Consider the following 16,406-nt stretch of genomic DNA (forward strand, 5'->3'; position numbering starts at 1 on the left):
CAAGCAGAACAAAGGTGAGGAAGGCCAACCCATGGAGTTGCACCTCCTGGCTCCAAGGGCCTGAGGATAGACTTAGACACCAACTCAATCCTATCTGTGAATCATCCCTTGGATCATCTCCCGGCAAGAAGTGATTCCACTCATCTCAACTGTATCCATCCTTCAAGACAGGATGTCCAAATCCCACCTACCCCATGAAGACTTCCCTGACCACTGACCACTCCGCCTTGGAACTGCAGCACACAGACCACCCTCAGTACTCTTGACTACTTGGTCTTCCTTTAGACTTTTTCAGTGGTTCTTGCTCATCACAGCTAAATCGGGATGGGCTGGTCCTTCTTTAGTCACCAGCGGGCTTCTAAATTGCTAACTCTTCTCTCTTGTCTGGATCACTGAGGGGATGATCTGCCTCCCCAGGAAGGAACTTTGCGTCTCAGGTTGAAAAGGTCTTAATTCTGGAGTTCCCCTGCAATGAGGGAGGGAGGACTTGGCAGAATCCAGACTCAGCCCTATCCATACACTAAGCAGACACCTTGGCCTCCTCCAAGTACGGTCATGGTGACACTCATTGTGGTGAGGGTAAAGTTGGAGTCAGGTGACAATACCCTATGCCCTCCCTATGCCATGTGGGTAGAACCCAAGGTATAGCTGGCAAGGTGATTGTACTAAGGCCACAGAGGCTGGAAAGGGCCTTCTTCTTCACGTAGGAAGCAGAGTCTCTCAGTGGACAAGGAGCTGAGTCTGGCCTGGGCTTAGAAGTAGCCCTAACTTGGGGATGAGAGCTATGGGGTAATGCTCAAATTGGGCCTAGAGATGGCACAGTCTTCTATGGCTTTTGTCTGGGCAAAGAATAGATCCTGGGTGTCAGGAAGGCTGCTGTTATGACTTGGGTGCAGAGAGCCAAGGAAACTTGGGGAATGAGAGCCTGGGGTATTAGGCAAGACCTTGGAACTAGAAAAGGTTTTTCTCAACTTTGACACTATTGATATTTGTTGACAGACATTTCCTTGTTGTGGGGGAGGGGGCTGTCCTATGCATTGTTGGATATTTAGCAGCATCCTCAGCCTCTACCGACTAGATTACAGTAGCATTTCCCTCCCCAAGTTCTGACAACCAAAAATGTCTCAGGACATTGCCAAATATTGGGGCAGGGGAAGCACCAAATCTCCCCAGTTGAGAGTCACTGAACTTGATAATAACCAAGATCCAATTAAAAGCATGCTTTATGAACAGGGCTGTTTTCAACCCTAACCCCCCCCCCTTTTAATAACTCTGTGGTTCTCTCTTGCTTGTTGTGTAGTTGTCTTGGAGAAAGCCAGTGATTCTATGTTGGGTTAAAGGGAAATTAAAAATGGGCTTCTTCTGTGCTTGGGCCAGGCAACAAACTAGGCCACAGAATGGGCAGGACTCCTCCCTCAGACCTCAAAGGGAGATGTATTCATGTCAATTTCTTTCTAAAACATCTCAAGTGAAATTTGCATCACCCTGAAATCATATCACAAACTGCATGGGACTCACATCCCATCTTTCTTTGGATCCCCAGGGATTAGAACATTTTTGAGACAAACTGCCAGAGGATAAGGTGTGCTTGGGCGCAGATGCCATGAGCTCTCGCCACAGAATGGTCCATTGGTAGCCAAAATTGGCCAAACAGAAGGTCCAGGCCTGGATCCAGCTGCTCTCCTGCTAGGTCGGGCCCTGTGTTGGTACCTGCTGGCTCACCTGAGGTTGGGGTCATGGGCGCGGCCGCCAAGCCATTCATGTTGAGGGCTGCCATCTGCTGCATCTGGGCGGCGGCGAAGGCAGCCATGGGGTTCAGGTAGCCACCCTGCGCGACTGATGCCATTAGTGCCGCTTGCTGCTGCATCAGCTGGGGCAGAGTGAGTGGAAAAAATATCATGCGCTTCCAGGGGGGCAGCCCTCCCCACCAGGGGGCTCAGCTCCTGGACAAGAGCTCCCAGGGAGCTGAGATACATCTCCCCATCCCAACCCCCAAAGAACCCCAGGATGTTTCCCCCATTCCTGTCCTAGTTCTCAACGGCTATTAACACCACCTCCTAAGAGGTAGCTATTCAAAAGTGATGGTAGAATCTTGGGGACTCTGAAGTGTTATAAAGGGTAGGGGAAGAGCTCTGGCTCCAAGGCTCATCAGCCTCGTGATAGCCTGTCATTCATGGAGATGTGACACCCGAAGCTCTAGAGACATGTTGGATGAGCCTCTGTACAATTAACTTAGCATGGATTTCTGTCCAAATGTTCTCACAAAGGTGAGTGGGGACTGGGGCCTTTGTTGAAACTAGCCAAATTTGGACATTGCTGAAGGAGTGAGGTGAGCTTGCATTTTTAGAACCAAAACGCTGGCCTAACTCAGTGCCACCAATGTGGGGGTGGTGGCTACAAGTCTGGGAGGCAGACTTAGAGCAGGCCCCTATATGAAAGAAAGTTGGTGGGTGAGAAGCCTGAGGTGAGGCCTGGGGGGACTGCAGAGGACACATGGGTGTGAGGGGCTTTGGGGATCCTCCAGGACCTCTGCCAGGAGTGAGCAGAGGCCTGAGGGCACCCTTCCATGAAGGGGAGCCAGGATGGGGTGGTGGCAACCAAACACCTGAACCTCTCTCCCCTTTTGCAATTGGTGCTGCCTAGGATTTGGCTCTAAGCAGAGTTAGCTGGAGAACCGCTGCCCCCCACACACACGTCTGGACCCCCACTTACTGCTTGTGCGTAGGCGCCGTAGGCCCCGAACGGGATGGCCATGGGGTTGAACATGCCCATCTGGCCAGCCATCTGCTGCATTCGCCGCATCGTGCGCTCCTTGTCAGTGTCGGCGAACTTGACCACCAGACTGGATGAGGCTCCCTGCAGCCGGGACTGCACGTGAGGCCCACCTGCCCTAGGCGCCTCTGCTCCCAGGCTCCCAGCTGTCCAGCTGTCTGTGCCCCTGGCCTAGGCCCACCCTCTCCTCTCCGCGGAGTACTAGTGGTGGGGGGAGGGGGGGATGACCGAGACCACTGCTAAACCAGGATTTTGGGGTCTTAACTCGACTGCGGACGTTTTCTATCTGGGTGACCGCGGGCCAGTTCCTTAACATCTATGGGCCTCAGTGTCCTTGTCTGAGAAATGGGGATAACGGTAATGCCTTCCTGTTTCATGGGAGGCTGTGAGCACCGCACGCGTTTCACACGGTATGGACAGAGCGCAAGGGAGGGCAGGGCCCTGATGGTGAGCTGGGATGGGCGTGGGTGTCGGTTCCGCCGTCGTCCCCGTCCCCGCCCCAACCAGGGGTGGCCTCACTCACCGGCATGGTCTGGCTGCCGTGCAGCGCGTTGATGGCTGCCTGCGCCTCGGCATGGGAGGAGTACTTCACAAAGGCACACCCTGGGTGGACAGGAGAGGCTGAGCCAGGGCCGGAGGGCCCAGAGGGAGGCCAGAGAAGTGCAAGGGCTGAGAGGTGGGGCACGGGAAGGGCCGAGGGGACCGGGCGCATCCCAGAAGAAAGTAGAACGCGTGAGACACAAAGACCGAGAGAAAAAGAGAGACACCGAGAAACACAGAGACAGAGAAAGACCTGGAAGGGCCGGAGATTTAAAAGTACCCTTAAGTCTCCTCGTCCCTTTCTGGACTTGGATTGCGATCTTTCCTTACCCCCAGACCCGACCGCCTCGTCCTTTCCAAGCATCCCTTCCCGGCTTGCGCGTCCGGGCCAGCTCCGGGCGGCTCTGGACTCCGCCATCAGGCAGGCGCGAGGCCGGAGGGCCCACCCCGCCCACTCCCTCGCCCCGCCCACTTCCTCGCCCCGCCCCCACTCACCCTTGCTGTTGCCGTCCGGCCCGCGCAGGATGGTACACTCCTCGATGTTCCCGAAAGCCTCGAAGAGGCGGCGCACGTCGTCCTCAGACTGCTGCTTGTTGAGCATGCCCACGAAGAGTTTTCTATCTTCTGGAACAAAATTAGGAGATGCTTACCCGGGCCAGGGGCCGGGCGGCGCGGGGGCAGGCCCCGGGGGGGCAGGGGGAACAGGGCACGGCCGGGAGAGAAGAATATGGGGGAGAGGGGGAAGCTGCGCAGAAGCCAGGGCAGGGGCTCAGAGCCGGAGCGGGAGGTGGGTAGGCAGGAGAGGGCGGGGCGGGAGTGGGCATAGCTAGACCCGGAGGGTCGACGAAGGGAGGGGGTTGGGGGGAGACGGAGGTTATAGTCAGAGGTGGAGATGAGGGAGGAGGGTTTGGATCAAGCAGGATCTAGATTGCAGCGACTCTGCCCCCTCCTGCCTAAAGGAAAGGCGGCACAGTGAGGGAGCAAGGCCACTGCCCTGGCCGTTCACCTAGGGCACATGGGTCATTCATGCAGCCCTGTGATCCCTCTTCCCTCCTCTTAGGTACAGACTGTATTCCTCAGTCACCTTCACTCACAGATGCCAAAATTAACTCACAACAGACAAGTCTGCCACGGGGCCTTTGCATATGCTGTTCCCTCTGCCTGGCACGCCCTCCACTCACAAGGCTGATTTTCTTCTAGGTCTCAGTTTAAATATTACTTCCTCATCAAGTTTCCTCCTTCCACTTCTCCTTTATTGTCTGTCTCAGTCCCTCACTCTCAGGGCCTGAATTTCAAAGGACAATTATTACTGCTTTGCCTGTGTAGTTGGTTTCTGTCTAGCTCCCTGCGATCGCCCCCACCCATCCTCCATATATGCTCTACTCCCTGGGGAAGAAACCAGCCCTCTATAGGAACAACAGTGTCTGGCACATAATAGGCCTCAGGACATAGTAGGCCCTCAGGACAGTAGGCTCTCATTCAGTATAGAATGAATGAATGCTCTATGCCATTCCCAGGGACACATCTCCTTTCTGTCTCACACGTTTTTATCTCCATCTGGTGCCCCTTCCTTGGTCTGGGCCTTCATATTTGTTAATGCTACAAAACTCAGCCCTGCACACTTTTGGGGAGCCTGCTTCTGAAGACTGGGCTCCCTTAGCAGCTTTCCCCACACTTGTGTGAGTACCAAGTGGTTTGTTAACATAACTCAGCTGTGTGCTTAGGGTGACAGAGATCACACTGGGTTGTGTGGCTCTGTACCAACTTAGGACCTCAAAAAGATTTCCTACCCTACAAGCTTATTTTAGTGTGACAACATGCCTCCCATTGAGAGGTGGGGTCTACGTTCCATCCCCTTGGATCTGGGCAGGGCTTGTGACTGGTCCCTATCAAGAACGGTAGAAGTGATGCCAGGTGACTTCCAAAGCTTCCAAAGCTAGGTCATAAAAGGGATCAGGTTCCACTCAGTTCTCTCTTTTGAGGATGCTTGCCCTGTGGAAACCAGCCACCATGCTGTGAAGAACACCTAACTGACCCACGCTATAGTGCACACAGAAAGGAGCCCAGGCCCCCAGCTGCCAGCCAACATAACCACCACACGTGGACGTGAATGAGTCCTCAGATGATTCCAGACCCCAGCTTTTGCGTCTTCCCGCTGAGGCCCAGACATCCTGGTGCAGAGACAGGCCTTCCATGCTGTGTCCTGTCTGAATTTCTGACCCACAGAATCTGTGAGTATAATATACAGTTGTATTATACCACTCACTTTGGGGCTAAACTCTTATGTAGCCATCGTAGCTGGAACAGGGGCCTTGTGGTGACAGCACTCCCCAGGCACTCACTAGATGTTTGTTGACGACTGAAAGACTGGCACACACGGGCACACACAGCCAAGGCTGCAGGAATGTACAACCCCTAAAGCTGCAATCTGCCATGTGTTTATGGTTTTCTCTAAAGGCAAGGGCACTCTGGGACCATGTCCCTCTCTATTCAGAGCATTTGGCACCTCCTGCTCCCCTCACCCACACTGCCGAGAAACTTCACATAGAGCTGAGGGGCTGTGTTGGTATGTGGAGCAAAGCAGAGGAAAACTCCAGGCCGCCACACTCCTTCACAAGCCACCCCAGAGTTCTGCTCTTCAGGAAGCCCTAATGGCTGCCCTCCTGGTACCCTCAGCCCAGAGCACTCAGCTCTGGGCAAGTTCTTAGTGATGAGGCAACCCTGGGTCCCAACTGCTTCCATACCCTGTAGGGCATCACTGCCAGTTCCTTTAACAGTTCTAGGGCAGAGCACACAAGCCTGGATCTCCACCACTGGTGGGCTTCAGCCGAAGCTCTGGGCAGGGAACCCTGGCCCCACCACCAGCCCCAGCCTGGGCTACTCCATGGCTTCTTGGGCCATGGCAGGGCTGGGTACACCCCTACCTTATCTGCAGGGCTCACCAACTCCAAGCTGGGAAACCAAGAGAAAGGGAGAGAGTAGAAGGGGTATCGATGAGGAGGGATAGCAGGAGACAGAGTTAGGAGCATAGAGGGAGGAAAAAGAATTAGAAACACACGAAGAGCAGAGAGAAGATACCAGGCAGGAGAGGAGAGCAGGTGGGAGGGCTTATGTGTAACTCCCAGAAGCAGCAACAACACTTTACATGAAGTAAACCGGGAGCTTTAAAAGACTTCAGTGGAGTAATTGAAACTTCACTCCAGGCCCGGAACAGTGCTTTCCCCACCCCCATCGCTTTTGAAAGGCTCTGAATTAATGGGATTTCTGGAAAGACAAAGAAGTGAAAAAAACCACCCCTTGCTAATCCCAGGCCCTCAGCTTAAAAATTCTTCTCCCTGGGAAGGAAAAGGAAGGGAAGAGAAGGCCCCTCCTCTGCCTGAGCCTCATTTAAATGCTGGGACCTCAGCTCTGCACCCTTTCTCCTGACATCTGAATATATTCCTTTATAATCATTATGACAGCTTTCTGATTGCATTAAAATTCATCCACGTATGCCTTTCTATCCAGCCACCTCCCTTTTGCCAGGTTTTTATTATTATTATTATTATTTTCTAATTCCTTTTTCCCCTCCCCTGAAATCTCCCTTTACTTCTCAGTTTGCACTGCTCAATTTTCTGTTCTAGACCTGAGCTCTTCCTTCTTGAAAACTTTCCGAGCATGCAGGGGGCCAGGCTCCCCCTCTTCCTGCCTGTCTGGATTTCCCCAGGGAAACTACAACTAGACTTACCTTCTGGAAGTTTGCAAGAAAGCAAAGAAACTTGGCTCCAGACTCACTTCCTCCAAGGGTTTTTGGATGACCCCACCCAATGCAAAGGTTGGTTTGTGACTAGAATCCTCAAACGTGCTTAATTTGTGCCCTCTTCATTTCCAGTTGGCTTTTGTTACTGGGTGAGTGATTCTAAGTCTTGTCTTTCAGACCAGGGGCTGGAAGGACTCTTGAGTCCAAGGGTAGTTCTCCTTCTTCCATATCAGGCCCTCTGGCTCAGACTCCAGCACCCCTGTACTCCAGTTGTATAACTGCTCCCACCTTGGTTTTTAGGTCTATAAAATGGGAATAACTAGGCCCACCTCATGTGGTGGATGCTAGGCTTCCAGGAGATGTGCAGGGACAGAGCCAGGCCAGCAGTAATGGCCCCAATTACTTGGGGTTCTCCATCCAGGAGGAAGAGGAAATGGAGGGCTGCTCTTCCTTGGTTTGCCCTGTCCTGATTTGAGGAAAAGGCAGAGGTCATACAGGATCTGCCCCTGTATAGTCAGGATCCACATCTGGGGGGAGCACTTGAAGTAACAGGTGGGACCAGACTCAGGCTTTGCCTGACCAGCTGAGATGGACAACCTTCTCCTGTCCCTTCACCCCCTGTGCCTTCCTCCTGTTCTGGCCACGTTCCAGAGACACCATCCCTAAGCTGTGTCAGATGACCAAGGGCACCAATTGGCTGGTGTCTTGGATCTGGTGCCAACCTAGTGAGAATCTCAGAGAATGACTCAGTTTCCCCAGTCAGTTCCCACACTCTCCATTATCGACACAGACCTCTACCTCCAGGGACAGGCTGAGCAACCCCTGAGCAGGCCCCGCCCACAGCCCATCTACCTGAGTGATACAGGGCCCCTGGGCTATAGTAAAGCTCTGTGCTCTCACTCCCTCCATGAGCCCTCTGCCTGAGCTGGTTGTTGGGGTTGAGAAGATATTCAGGTATGTGCTGCTGGAACTGGACCATGCAGGCCACCTTGAAGGGAGGTGAGGCCAGGAAAGATCTCAGAGCCAGGGTGGAAATGGGTTGAAGATGACCCGGGGGGCGAGGTCACTGAGGCCGCATGGGGCCCAGACATGTGGTGAGCAAGAGGAGGCTGGCCGGAAGACCTGTATCTTCCTCTCAGCACAGCTGAGCTTAGGGCATGGGGTTGCATTATGCTCACCTTCCAGCTCCCAGGGCTGAGCCCAGTGGCTGGCACAGGAAGGCACTGGCTGTCAGGCTCTTGCCTTCAACAATGATTTGCTGAGCACCTTCTCTGTGCCAGACACTGTTCCAAGCATTGCTTCTAAAGCAGTAAACAAGAAAGATGCGTCTGCTCACTGGAGCTGACGTCCAGATGGGGAGATAGGCCAGCAGGGCTACCTCACGCGGCTCCCAGAACCAGAGTGCCCTCCTCAGGGGGAACAAGGCCACATGTCAGAGCTGGGCAGGACCCCAGAAAACACCAAGGGCTCCACCCACCTTTTTTAGATGAGGAACTTGGGGCAGAGAGGGAGCTCCAGGATACACATGTGGGGTTCAGACTAAACCCAGTCCCTTAGGGTCTCTGGAGTTCCCAATACTATGACCCTCCACTGCTGCCTTCCTGTTCCTTTAAAATGTGAGCGCCTGTGTTTGGGAGGCTAAGGGAGCACCTTAAGTTCTGGGGAGCCTGAACCTAGAGAGGGCAACTCAGCTCTCTGTGCCCAGATGTCCTGCCACCATGGCTGGCAAGTGTGCACAATCTGTACTCCCCCAGCCCCCCACCAAGGAGCTCTGTGTGGGAAGCCAATAAAATAACGGATTAGAAAAGTACCCAGTTCTGTCAGACAGAGGTGCTTACAACCATCTCAGGAGGGACCGGACCAGACCTCCTGCCATCCCTCTTGGGTCCACCCTCTGGTCACACCTTCAGCAGGTATTGATTGAGCATTTACTGTGTGCCTGGGATTTGGCTGAACAGAGTCTTGGGAGCCCTTCTGAGTCTCCTGTTTTGGGCGAGTTCCTCTTCCAATGGGTGTGTGTGTGAGGGGATGGGGGGGAGGAGGAGGGGGCGGTGCATGCTTCTCAGATCCCTGGAGAATCCTTGTCCCCAGAGCCTCTGCCACGGAATCCTCCCCTCCCTTCCCATGAGAGAGTTCAGCCGGGCCTGGTTGTCACATGCAATAGCTGTGGACCACAGGCCAGAGGGGCCCATTGGGGGAGGGGGACATGGCTATATCCTGAGGGCTTTCAGGAGGAGGTGGGCTGTTGTTACATCCAGAGGACAGGTGCAGGGGGCTCCAGGCCCACAACAGAATTTGAATGCAATCTGAGAGGTAGAAGGGCCTTCTTTAGCTGATCTTTCCAGCTGCTCCCCAGCGGCCCCTGCCTGTGGTGGGGCTTGCAAGAAGGGGGTCCTGTGGAAGTTTGACTTTGCTTTTCCAGCTGCCTCTTGCCTGCTGCCTCTCCCACCAACATACACATCTCCCATTCCTCTGGCCTCCAGATTGTTATTTTCCCAGAAGCACAACCGTACTGTGAGCTTCAGCTTTCCCAGCCTCTAAAAAGCACTGAGTGACACCTCTGGGGAAGCCAGAGGCACTTATGACAAGGCAGTGGGATCTAGTTGCCAGAGTCTCAGGCTTTCTACACTCCCTCCCTGCGGAGATGGATTCCTGTGCTCACTCATGCAGGCTGTCAGGGCAGAATGGGACTCTGGCTGATGGATTTGCATTTTAAAAGGAGAACCCAGAAAACAGAGAAGAAAGGCGCCCGTGGCATGTTTAGGACAGGCCCGTAAGAGGAAATCTTCAGGCGGTGCACCCCCAGATGGGCAGGGAGCATCTTGCTGGCTGCCCAGGGTGAGAGGACCCCTCAGGGAGGAGGAGGTTGGTGGCAGCAGTGCCACTTGGTTTGCCGAATGCCAGCGCCCTAGAGCTAATGCTCAAATTCCGGTTTAATTTTCAAAATTTGATTCGCTCATTACCATCGGCATTAAACAATATTTCCTGCTTAAGGATAGACGGCTGCTGGGGCACTGTGGACAAGGGCTCAGATGGCTAATGCCTTTTATTGCCACAATAGACTTTTACTGTTCTCTCCCCTCCAGCTGCTGAGGGCGGGTTTGTGGGGGGACCTGACCTGGGGAGAATCCAGGAGGCCAGGGCCAGAATGAGGAATAAATGGCTTTGAGGGCTGTGACTTCTCTCCTGCTCTCGAGCTATTGGTCCTGCAGCGGACAGGATAGGCTCAGAGCCCAGAGCCCCAGCGCCCGATGCACCTGCCTGCCTCTCAGCTGTTGGCAGAGCCTGGAGCCCTGAGGGCCGTCCCTTGAGGGCCCTCAGGTGTCTCTTAGGCTGTAGCCCCAGGGAACGTCCCAGGGTGCCACATGGATCCAGGGACCATCTGCTCTCCCTAGAGGTGGCCTCAGTGTCCCAGGGCCCACGGGCAGTGAGTCTGAGCGGAGAGGACCTGTACCTTCTCCCTGACTTCACATTGGATCAGGGAGAACCTTCAATCAAAGGGGATGAGAAACACCGACGGGACAGGAGGAGCTAGGTGGGTGTCATCTTCCAAATAGTAACTGCGGCTGTTTGTCAAATCCTGGTTAGCCGTGCAGCCTTGGGTAAATCATGTACCTTCCCTGGACCTCTGTTTCCTCATCTGTACAAGGAGAGACTAATCTCACAGCCCGATACGCCTGTTGGGGGTTTAAATGAGTTGAGGTACGTGAGGTTTTTCACTCAGGGCCTGGCACTGAGTAAATGTTTAAGAAACTCTCTTGTCGCGCTGGTTACAGCTATTCCTACTGTTCACCCAGCTGATGGATGGGGACGCCCAGCCCACCCTCCACCCCCACCCCCCAGGGTGTGAAGAGGACACATTGAACTGAGCAAAGTCATGCTTTTCCCAGGCTAGCCTGAGAAGCCAGGCTTCGCTTTGCACCCCACTGACCAAATGGCAGCATTTTGGGGACCACTGAGACGTCCCCCAGTCTCCTCCAGGAGGTCGACCTGGATAGACCCAAAACAACAGACTACATTTGTCCTGAAGTTACTGAGCCCCACTATGTGCCCTTTCCACGAATTCTCCTGATCCAGACCCGTCCAGCACCCACGGCTCCTAAGGGACCAGCAGGGATCACACCGATTTTCTGAATCTGAATCTGTGCCATTTTCCACGTTGCTGACTCCCCCACCCCTAGTCTGGAGGCCTCCTTTGCCTCCTCCTGGCCCTGCCTCATTCCCCAGGTGGGCAGCACACAGTCAGACCTGCCTTTCAAGTAGGGGAGCAGTGGACAGGGCCGGGGTTCCACATGCCGCTCTTCTCATGCCTGGGAACCCAACCACTCCCTCTCCAGTTGGTTCGGGCACGTTCCAGCAATGCCATCCCACCAGGGTGAGGGGCCTGGGTTTGTATCTCTCTGCAGCTGTGTGACCGGGTCAGCTCCCCTCAGAGACCCAGTCCTTTCGCTGGGATGTGGGTCACAGGCCAGGCCTAGGAGAGTTCTCAGCGTGAACTGAACTCGTGAGTAGAGGAGCGATGTCCCCACTTTGTCCCCACAACACACACTGCGTCAGAGCCAGAGCCAGAGCCAGGGTTGCAGCTGGGCGGGAGCTGCCTCAGGAGGATAAAAGCCTTCCTGCCGGGGAAGAAGGCTGAAGGAGACATCAAACCAGATCAAAGGCTGCTGGGGATGGGGTGGCATGTGGGGGCTGAGATGGGGCTCCCCCTCCACTAGAGATGCAAATGAGGATCCTTAACTGGATCTGGCCCCCCCAGGAGGTGGTGCCAGGCCTTGATCTGCAGAGCTCCCTCCAGACAGTTTCTGTTTGATGTTGGGGGTGGGGGGAGGCAGTAGACTGGAGAACACATGCCTGGTAGACTAGATGTGTTCTCCCCCCACCCCATTTGCATTCCTTCAGCCAGCTCTGCCTTCCCGAGGCTTCAGGATCAGGCCCGGGCCATGAGAGTCACCTCCTCACTGTCTCCTGTGACCCACCCAGGACCCCGCTCTCTTCTCTTTTCACACAGCCAGAAGGGGCCGTTAAATCCAAAGCAGATCTTGTCTGTCTACTGCTCAAACCCCGCAGTGGCTCCCAGCTCACTGCGAAAAAGTCCAAGACTTCTAGTGACTTGTAAGGGGCCACGCAGGCACCCCACACCCCATTTCTCCCCTGATCTCTCCATCCCTCTGCTCCAGACACATAGGTCTCCCTGCTGTCTCAAGAACGTTCCATGCACAATCCTGCCCCAGGGCGTTTGCACTTGCTGTTCCTCTTCTTGTCTCAGAGATCATGTCCTAGACATCTGCAGGGCACTGAACTCCAAGAATCTTCAGAAACTAGGAAAGGAATGTCTCCTGGAGATGAGTGGGCATCAGCCATGATGCAGGGAGAGAGCCTGGAGTGATGAGCTCTGTGGGCATGGCGGAGGCATGGAGAGGGGTCTAAAAGGCTTGGACTGGGCCCTAAAGGATGAAGGGCAGGGTTTTCCAGGTAGAAAAGGCAAGAGGCTGGCATCCTAGGTCAGGGACCAGCATGTGCAAAGCAGGGAGTGTGAAAAGGCATGTGGTATGAGGCACACACACACACACACACACACACACACACACACACACACCTTTCTTCTTTTCTGTTCTCCCACCCACCATACTCTAAACACTTCCCTCAAGGCCCAAGGCCTGGACCCTCACCTCTGACCACTGGAAATTTGTCCTGGGACTGAGACCTTGGGTCCAGGCTCCTCACCTGTGCCCATTCTCTCTGCCCACGATGTCTTCCCTCAGCTCAGCCGAGCTCCCCAATTCACATCACCAGCCTACCCTGTCTCAGTGTCACCCCAGTCCCTTCATGACAATAGCTAATGGGACCCAACTCCCACATCATAGAACCTCTGCTGCCCCCAGACAGCACTGGTCAGACCAACTCCCTCCCCAGGGCTCTGTGGCACCCCTGCCCATGGCTGCAGCTCTGATTTGTTTATTCCAGGAGGTGGTTATAACAGCAACAACATAAAATCATCATGGTTCTCATTTATGGAACACTTACTAGGACTAGGCACTGAGATAACACTTTACAGGTATAGTGGGTATTTTATTATTTCCACTGTACAGATTAACAAACTGAGGCAGAAAGAAGTTAAATGCCTTGCCCAAGAATACACACCGTGTCATTGGTGAAGCCAGGGCTCACACCTGGTGGCCTGACCTCTTATGTCACCTTCCTTCTTGGTGGAAGATGGAGCTACCTGGATCTCTCACTCTCTCTCTCTTCTCTCTCCACTCCTCCAGTTCAGTACAGAGGGCTAGTAACCTAGTAACCTCATTGCTCTGCAAGGACAAGGGTTTTTGATCAGAGCTCAGAAGGGAGAATGGCTGGGGCACACACGGCCCCCTGTGGATTCCTGATTGCCCAGAGATCCTAGGTGTGCCTCACAGGCCCTCCCTGTCTCGCTCACGCCTCTGGCTAAAGCCTGGCTGTCTTTTATTATTATTATTATTATTATTATTATTATTATTATTATTATCGGGGACTATTGGGGAACAGTGTTTCTCCAGGGTCCATCAGTGCCAAGTCGTTGGACTTCAATCTAGTTGTGGAGGGCGCAGTCCACTGGCCCATGTGGGAATCGAACCGGCAACCCCGTTGTTCAGAACTTGCATTCTAACCAACTGAGCCATCTGGCCGCCCCAAGCCTGGCTGTCTTGAAGTCCCCTGGCTGACGAAGGCAGTAAACTCTTTCCTGATGAGTCCCCCGGCTTTCTGCTCCCCAGGGTCGAGGCTGCAAGGTCCTCTCTCCTCACCACACCAGAAATCAGATATGCTGGTAGAATCCCCTCTAACTACAGTCCATGATCCTGCGTCCTCCTGCTGGCCTGCCCAGAGCGCAGGGGTTGCTCTGTGCCCTCAGGGGCTTGCAGCAGTTTGAGGAACAGGACTAGAACTTGGGGACTGTCACCCTGCCTGGGAGCCATGAATGGCCTCTGTACCCTCATCTCTTGCACTCTGCAGGCATGGGCGCCCTGAACTGTGCAAAAGCTGAGCGCTGGAGGCTCAGTATGGGTGAGGGGTGCAGTGGCCACACCCACACCCCTTGCTGCCTCCCTCTCTGGCCCTCTGACCCTGCACCGGACACTCATGCTGGTCAGTCTGTGCCGGGCCTCCCAGCAGAAGCCTGGGACACAGTGTGGCTCTAGTAGACATCACCTTTTGCTGGGGCGGGGGTGCTCAGCCATCTCTCCAGGTAACTGATTATACATTAGATCTGCTACATTATGCTTAGCAGGCGCACGACAGACGGCCCAGAGTTCTGTGGGGCCTTCCAGCAGCTGAACCCTGTTGCCTAATGGGGTTTCCGCTGGCGTCTGGTGCACGCTCCAGCATTCCACCCATCACAGGATAATTTATAGTATAATGGACACTTTTTTCCGTTATATTATGTGGGAGCATAAATTATGGCCAGTTTGTCCTCGGCTCTCAAGGAGACAGACAAAGCAGGGTTTTATTCTAGCAAGGAGAGGAGGTTTCTGCAGGGGACAGGTAAGGGTAGGGGGGTCCATGGCAGGGTAGGGATGGGGGCGACAGGAGGAGAGACCAAGGAATGCCATTAAGCACATCTCATTGACAGGGCAGAGAATATAATCAAGGTGGCCACAGATACAGGAGAAGTAAAAGACCCACTCAGAGCTGCTTATCTCTATTAACCGTGGATCGAGGGCATGTTAGCTGAGAGGAAAACCTGCACGGTTGTGGCTGTAAGGATACACGCGCCTATAGGCAACCCAGCACAGACCAACCTCTCACCCGAGCCACGGGCTGACCCTCATGTTGGCTGCAGATCCTTGTCACTGTGGCCCAAATTCCCACAGCCTCATGGAAAGAGTAGGTACTCATAGGTCCACCCCCTCTCTCCCTGCTGGACCCCTGCCACAGCCAGAGACAGAATGCAGTGCCAGGGAGCCAGGCGGACCTCCAGCCCTTCTGACCCATAGCTCATTTTTAACATTGATGGGGGGACTTTGATGTTTGTGGGACAAGTGGAGAGAGTGGCACCCCAGCGTCTAACAGCCTGATGTCCATCTTCCTGGGGACGTGCACATACCTCAGGGTCAACCTTGCTAGTCCAACACAGCAGGAGTCACACTGGAATCCAGAGGCTGCAGCTGCCAAGCCCATCCATCACCCCTGGACACTGACGAGGACTTCTGGGGACCCTGGGTGGGGGTCTTCAGAGATGGGATGACGCTTCCTGAACACCCTAGCAGAAGTCTCACGGGTCTTCATGCCATGCCAGGAGGCAACGCAAAGGAAAGTGGCCTCATGTGCCTCCCTAGAGAGCCCAACCTTGCCCAGAGCTCAAGTCGTGCCTTGGAGCACCCAAGGCCACTCCTTGTTCCTTGGACTCCATCTGAGAATAACAGCAGGAGTCTTGGATCTTGTAAAAGGGTAGTTCTTTGCCCGAGCTGCTATGAAAATTACCTGGGAGCTTCCAAAAATACAGATGCTTAGGGCCAGCTCCTGAGATACTGATTTATCTGGAGCCCAGGCATCAGTATTTTGTTTTTTGAAAGCTATTTAAGTGACACCAACCTGCAGCCAGGGTTGGGAAGGGCTGTGTTGGGTCTTCTCCAGGCTGCCCCTGCCATCTCTCCTTGGGCACCACTCTCTGGCCCTCAGCTTGCCCACAGGCGCTCAGCTCTTCAGACTGTGCACCCACCTTCTCTGTCCTGACACCTGAGCCTGGACAACCCCCCACCCTCACATGGTCATTCTGGAAAGACATTGTCCTAATTTGGAGAGGTGGGTTCAATGGAATTATCTAGGTCAGCACGAAGCTCACCCCTCTGACCTTGCAAGCTTCCTACTCTCTCTTGTGCCCCTCTCCCCTACGTCCATCAGGCCAGCCCTGCTCTGAGAGAAGAGTCCCAGGCTCTTCTTTCATCAGCCCACCAGTTTCCTTCCTATCCATCTGTGTTCCAGCCATCCTAGCCCTCCTGGAGTCACTGCTGTCCCCACCCCCTTTCCCCGTGGACCTCAGATGGTCCATGCTTAAGTACACACTATATTAACTCATGACTGATAACAGACTAGAGACAGACACAGAGATAGATGGATGGCAGACATGATTAATAGATGCTAGATATCCAGATTAAATGTTGGATGATAGATAGATATACAGATGAGAGAAAAATGATTGCAGAAAGCAGATAGATTTATGATCAATGGTACATACATAGCGATAGGTAAATGTGGATGGATGGATGGCCAAGATGTTTCTGAGGACTTCAGATACCTGCAGTTTAAATGCAAAAGGTCAGAAAAGTAACCATGGTCTCCCAGACCTGTTGGGGTTTTGGCTCTCAGGAGAACAAGTAAC

At 54.0% G+C, this 16,406-nt stretch overlaps 1 protein-coding gene across 50 annotated transcripts in view; it reads right to left on the bottom strand.

The window, feature by feature from the left end:
* The window catches only part of CELF4 (CUGBP Elav-like family member 4), a 296,935-nt gene that overhangs the window by 26,227 nt on the left and 254,302 nt on the right, over positions 1 to 16,406 (bottom strand). For 27 of the 50 annotated variants that reach the window (XM_074340096.2, XM_074340074.2, XM_074340065.2 and 24 more), the window contains exons 4-7: positions 3,808 to 3,936; positions 3,296 to 3,375; positions 2,713 to 2,856; positions 1,723 to 1,870 (exon numbers count right to left, since the gene is read on the bottom strand). In XM_074340096.2, coding sequence (XP_074196197.1) covers positions 1,723 to 1,870; positions 2,713 to 2,856; positions 3,296 to 3,375; positions 3,808 to 3,936 — 501 coding nt within the window. The remainder of the gene's footprint in view (positions 1 to 1,722; positions 1,871 to 2,712; positions 2,857 to 3,295; positions 3,376 to 3,807; positions 3,937 to 16,406) is intronic. The other 23 variants (XR_012498763.2, XM_074340075.2, XM_074340088.2 and 20 more) reach the window with 1 other exon arrangement.

This window comes from Rhinolophus sinicus, chromosome 4 (assembly GCF_057876585.1).
Source record: "Rhinolophus sinicus isolate RSI-liver-muscle chromosome 4, RSI-T2T, whole genome shotgun sequence".
In the NCBI taxonomy this organism is placed as follows: Eukaryota; Metazoa; Chordata; class Mammalia; order Chiroptera; family Rhinolophidae; genus Rhinolophus; species Rhinolophus sinicus.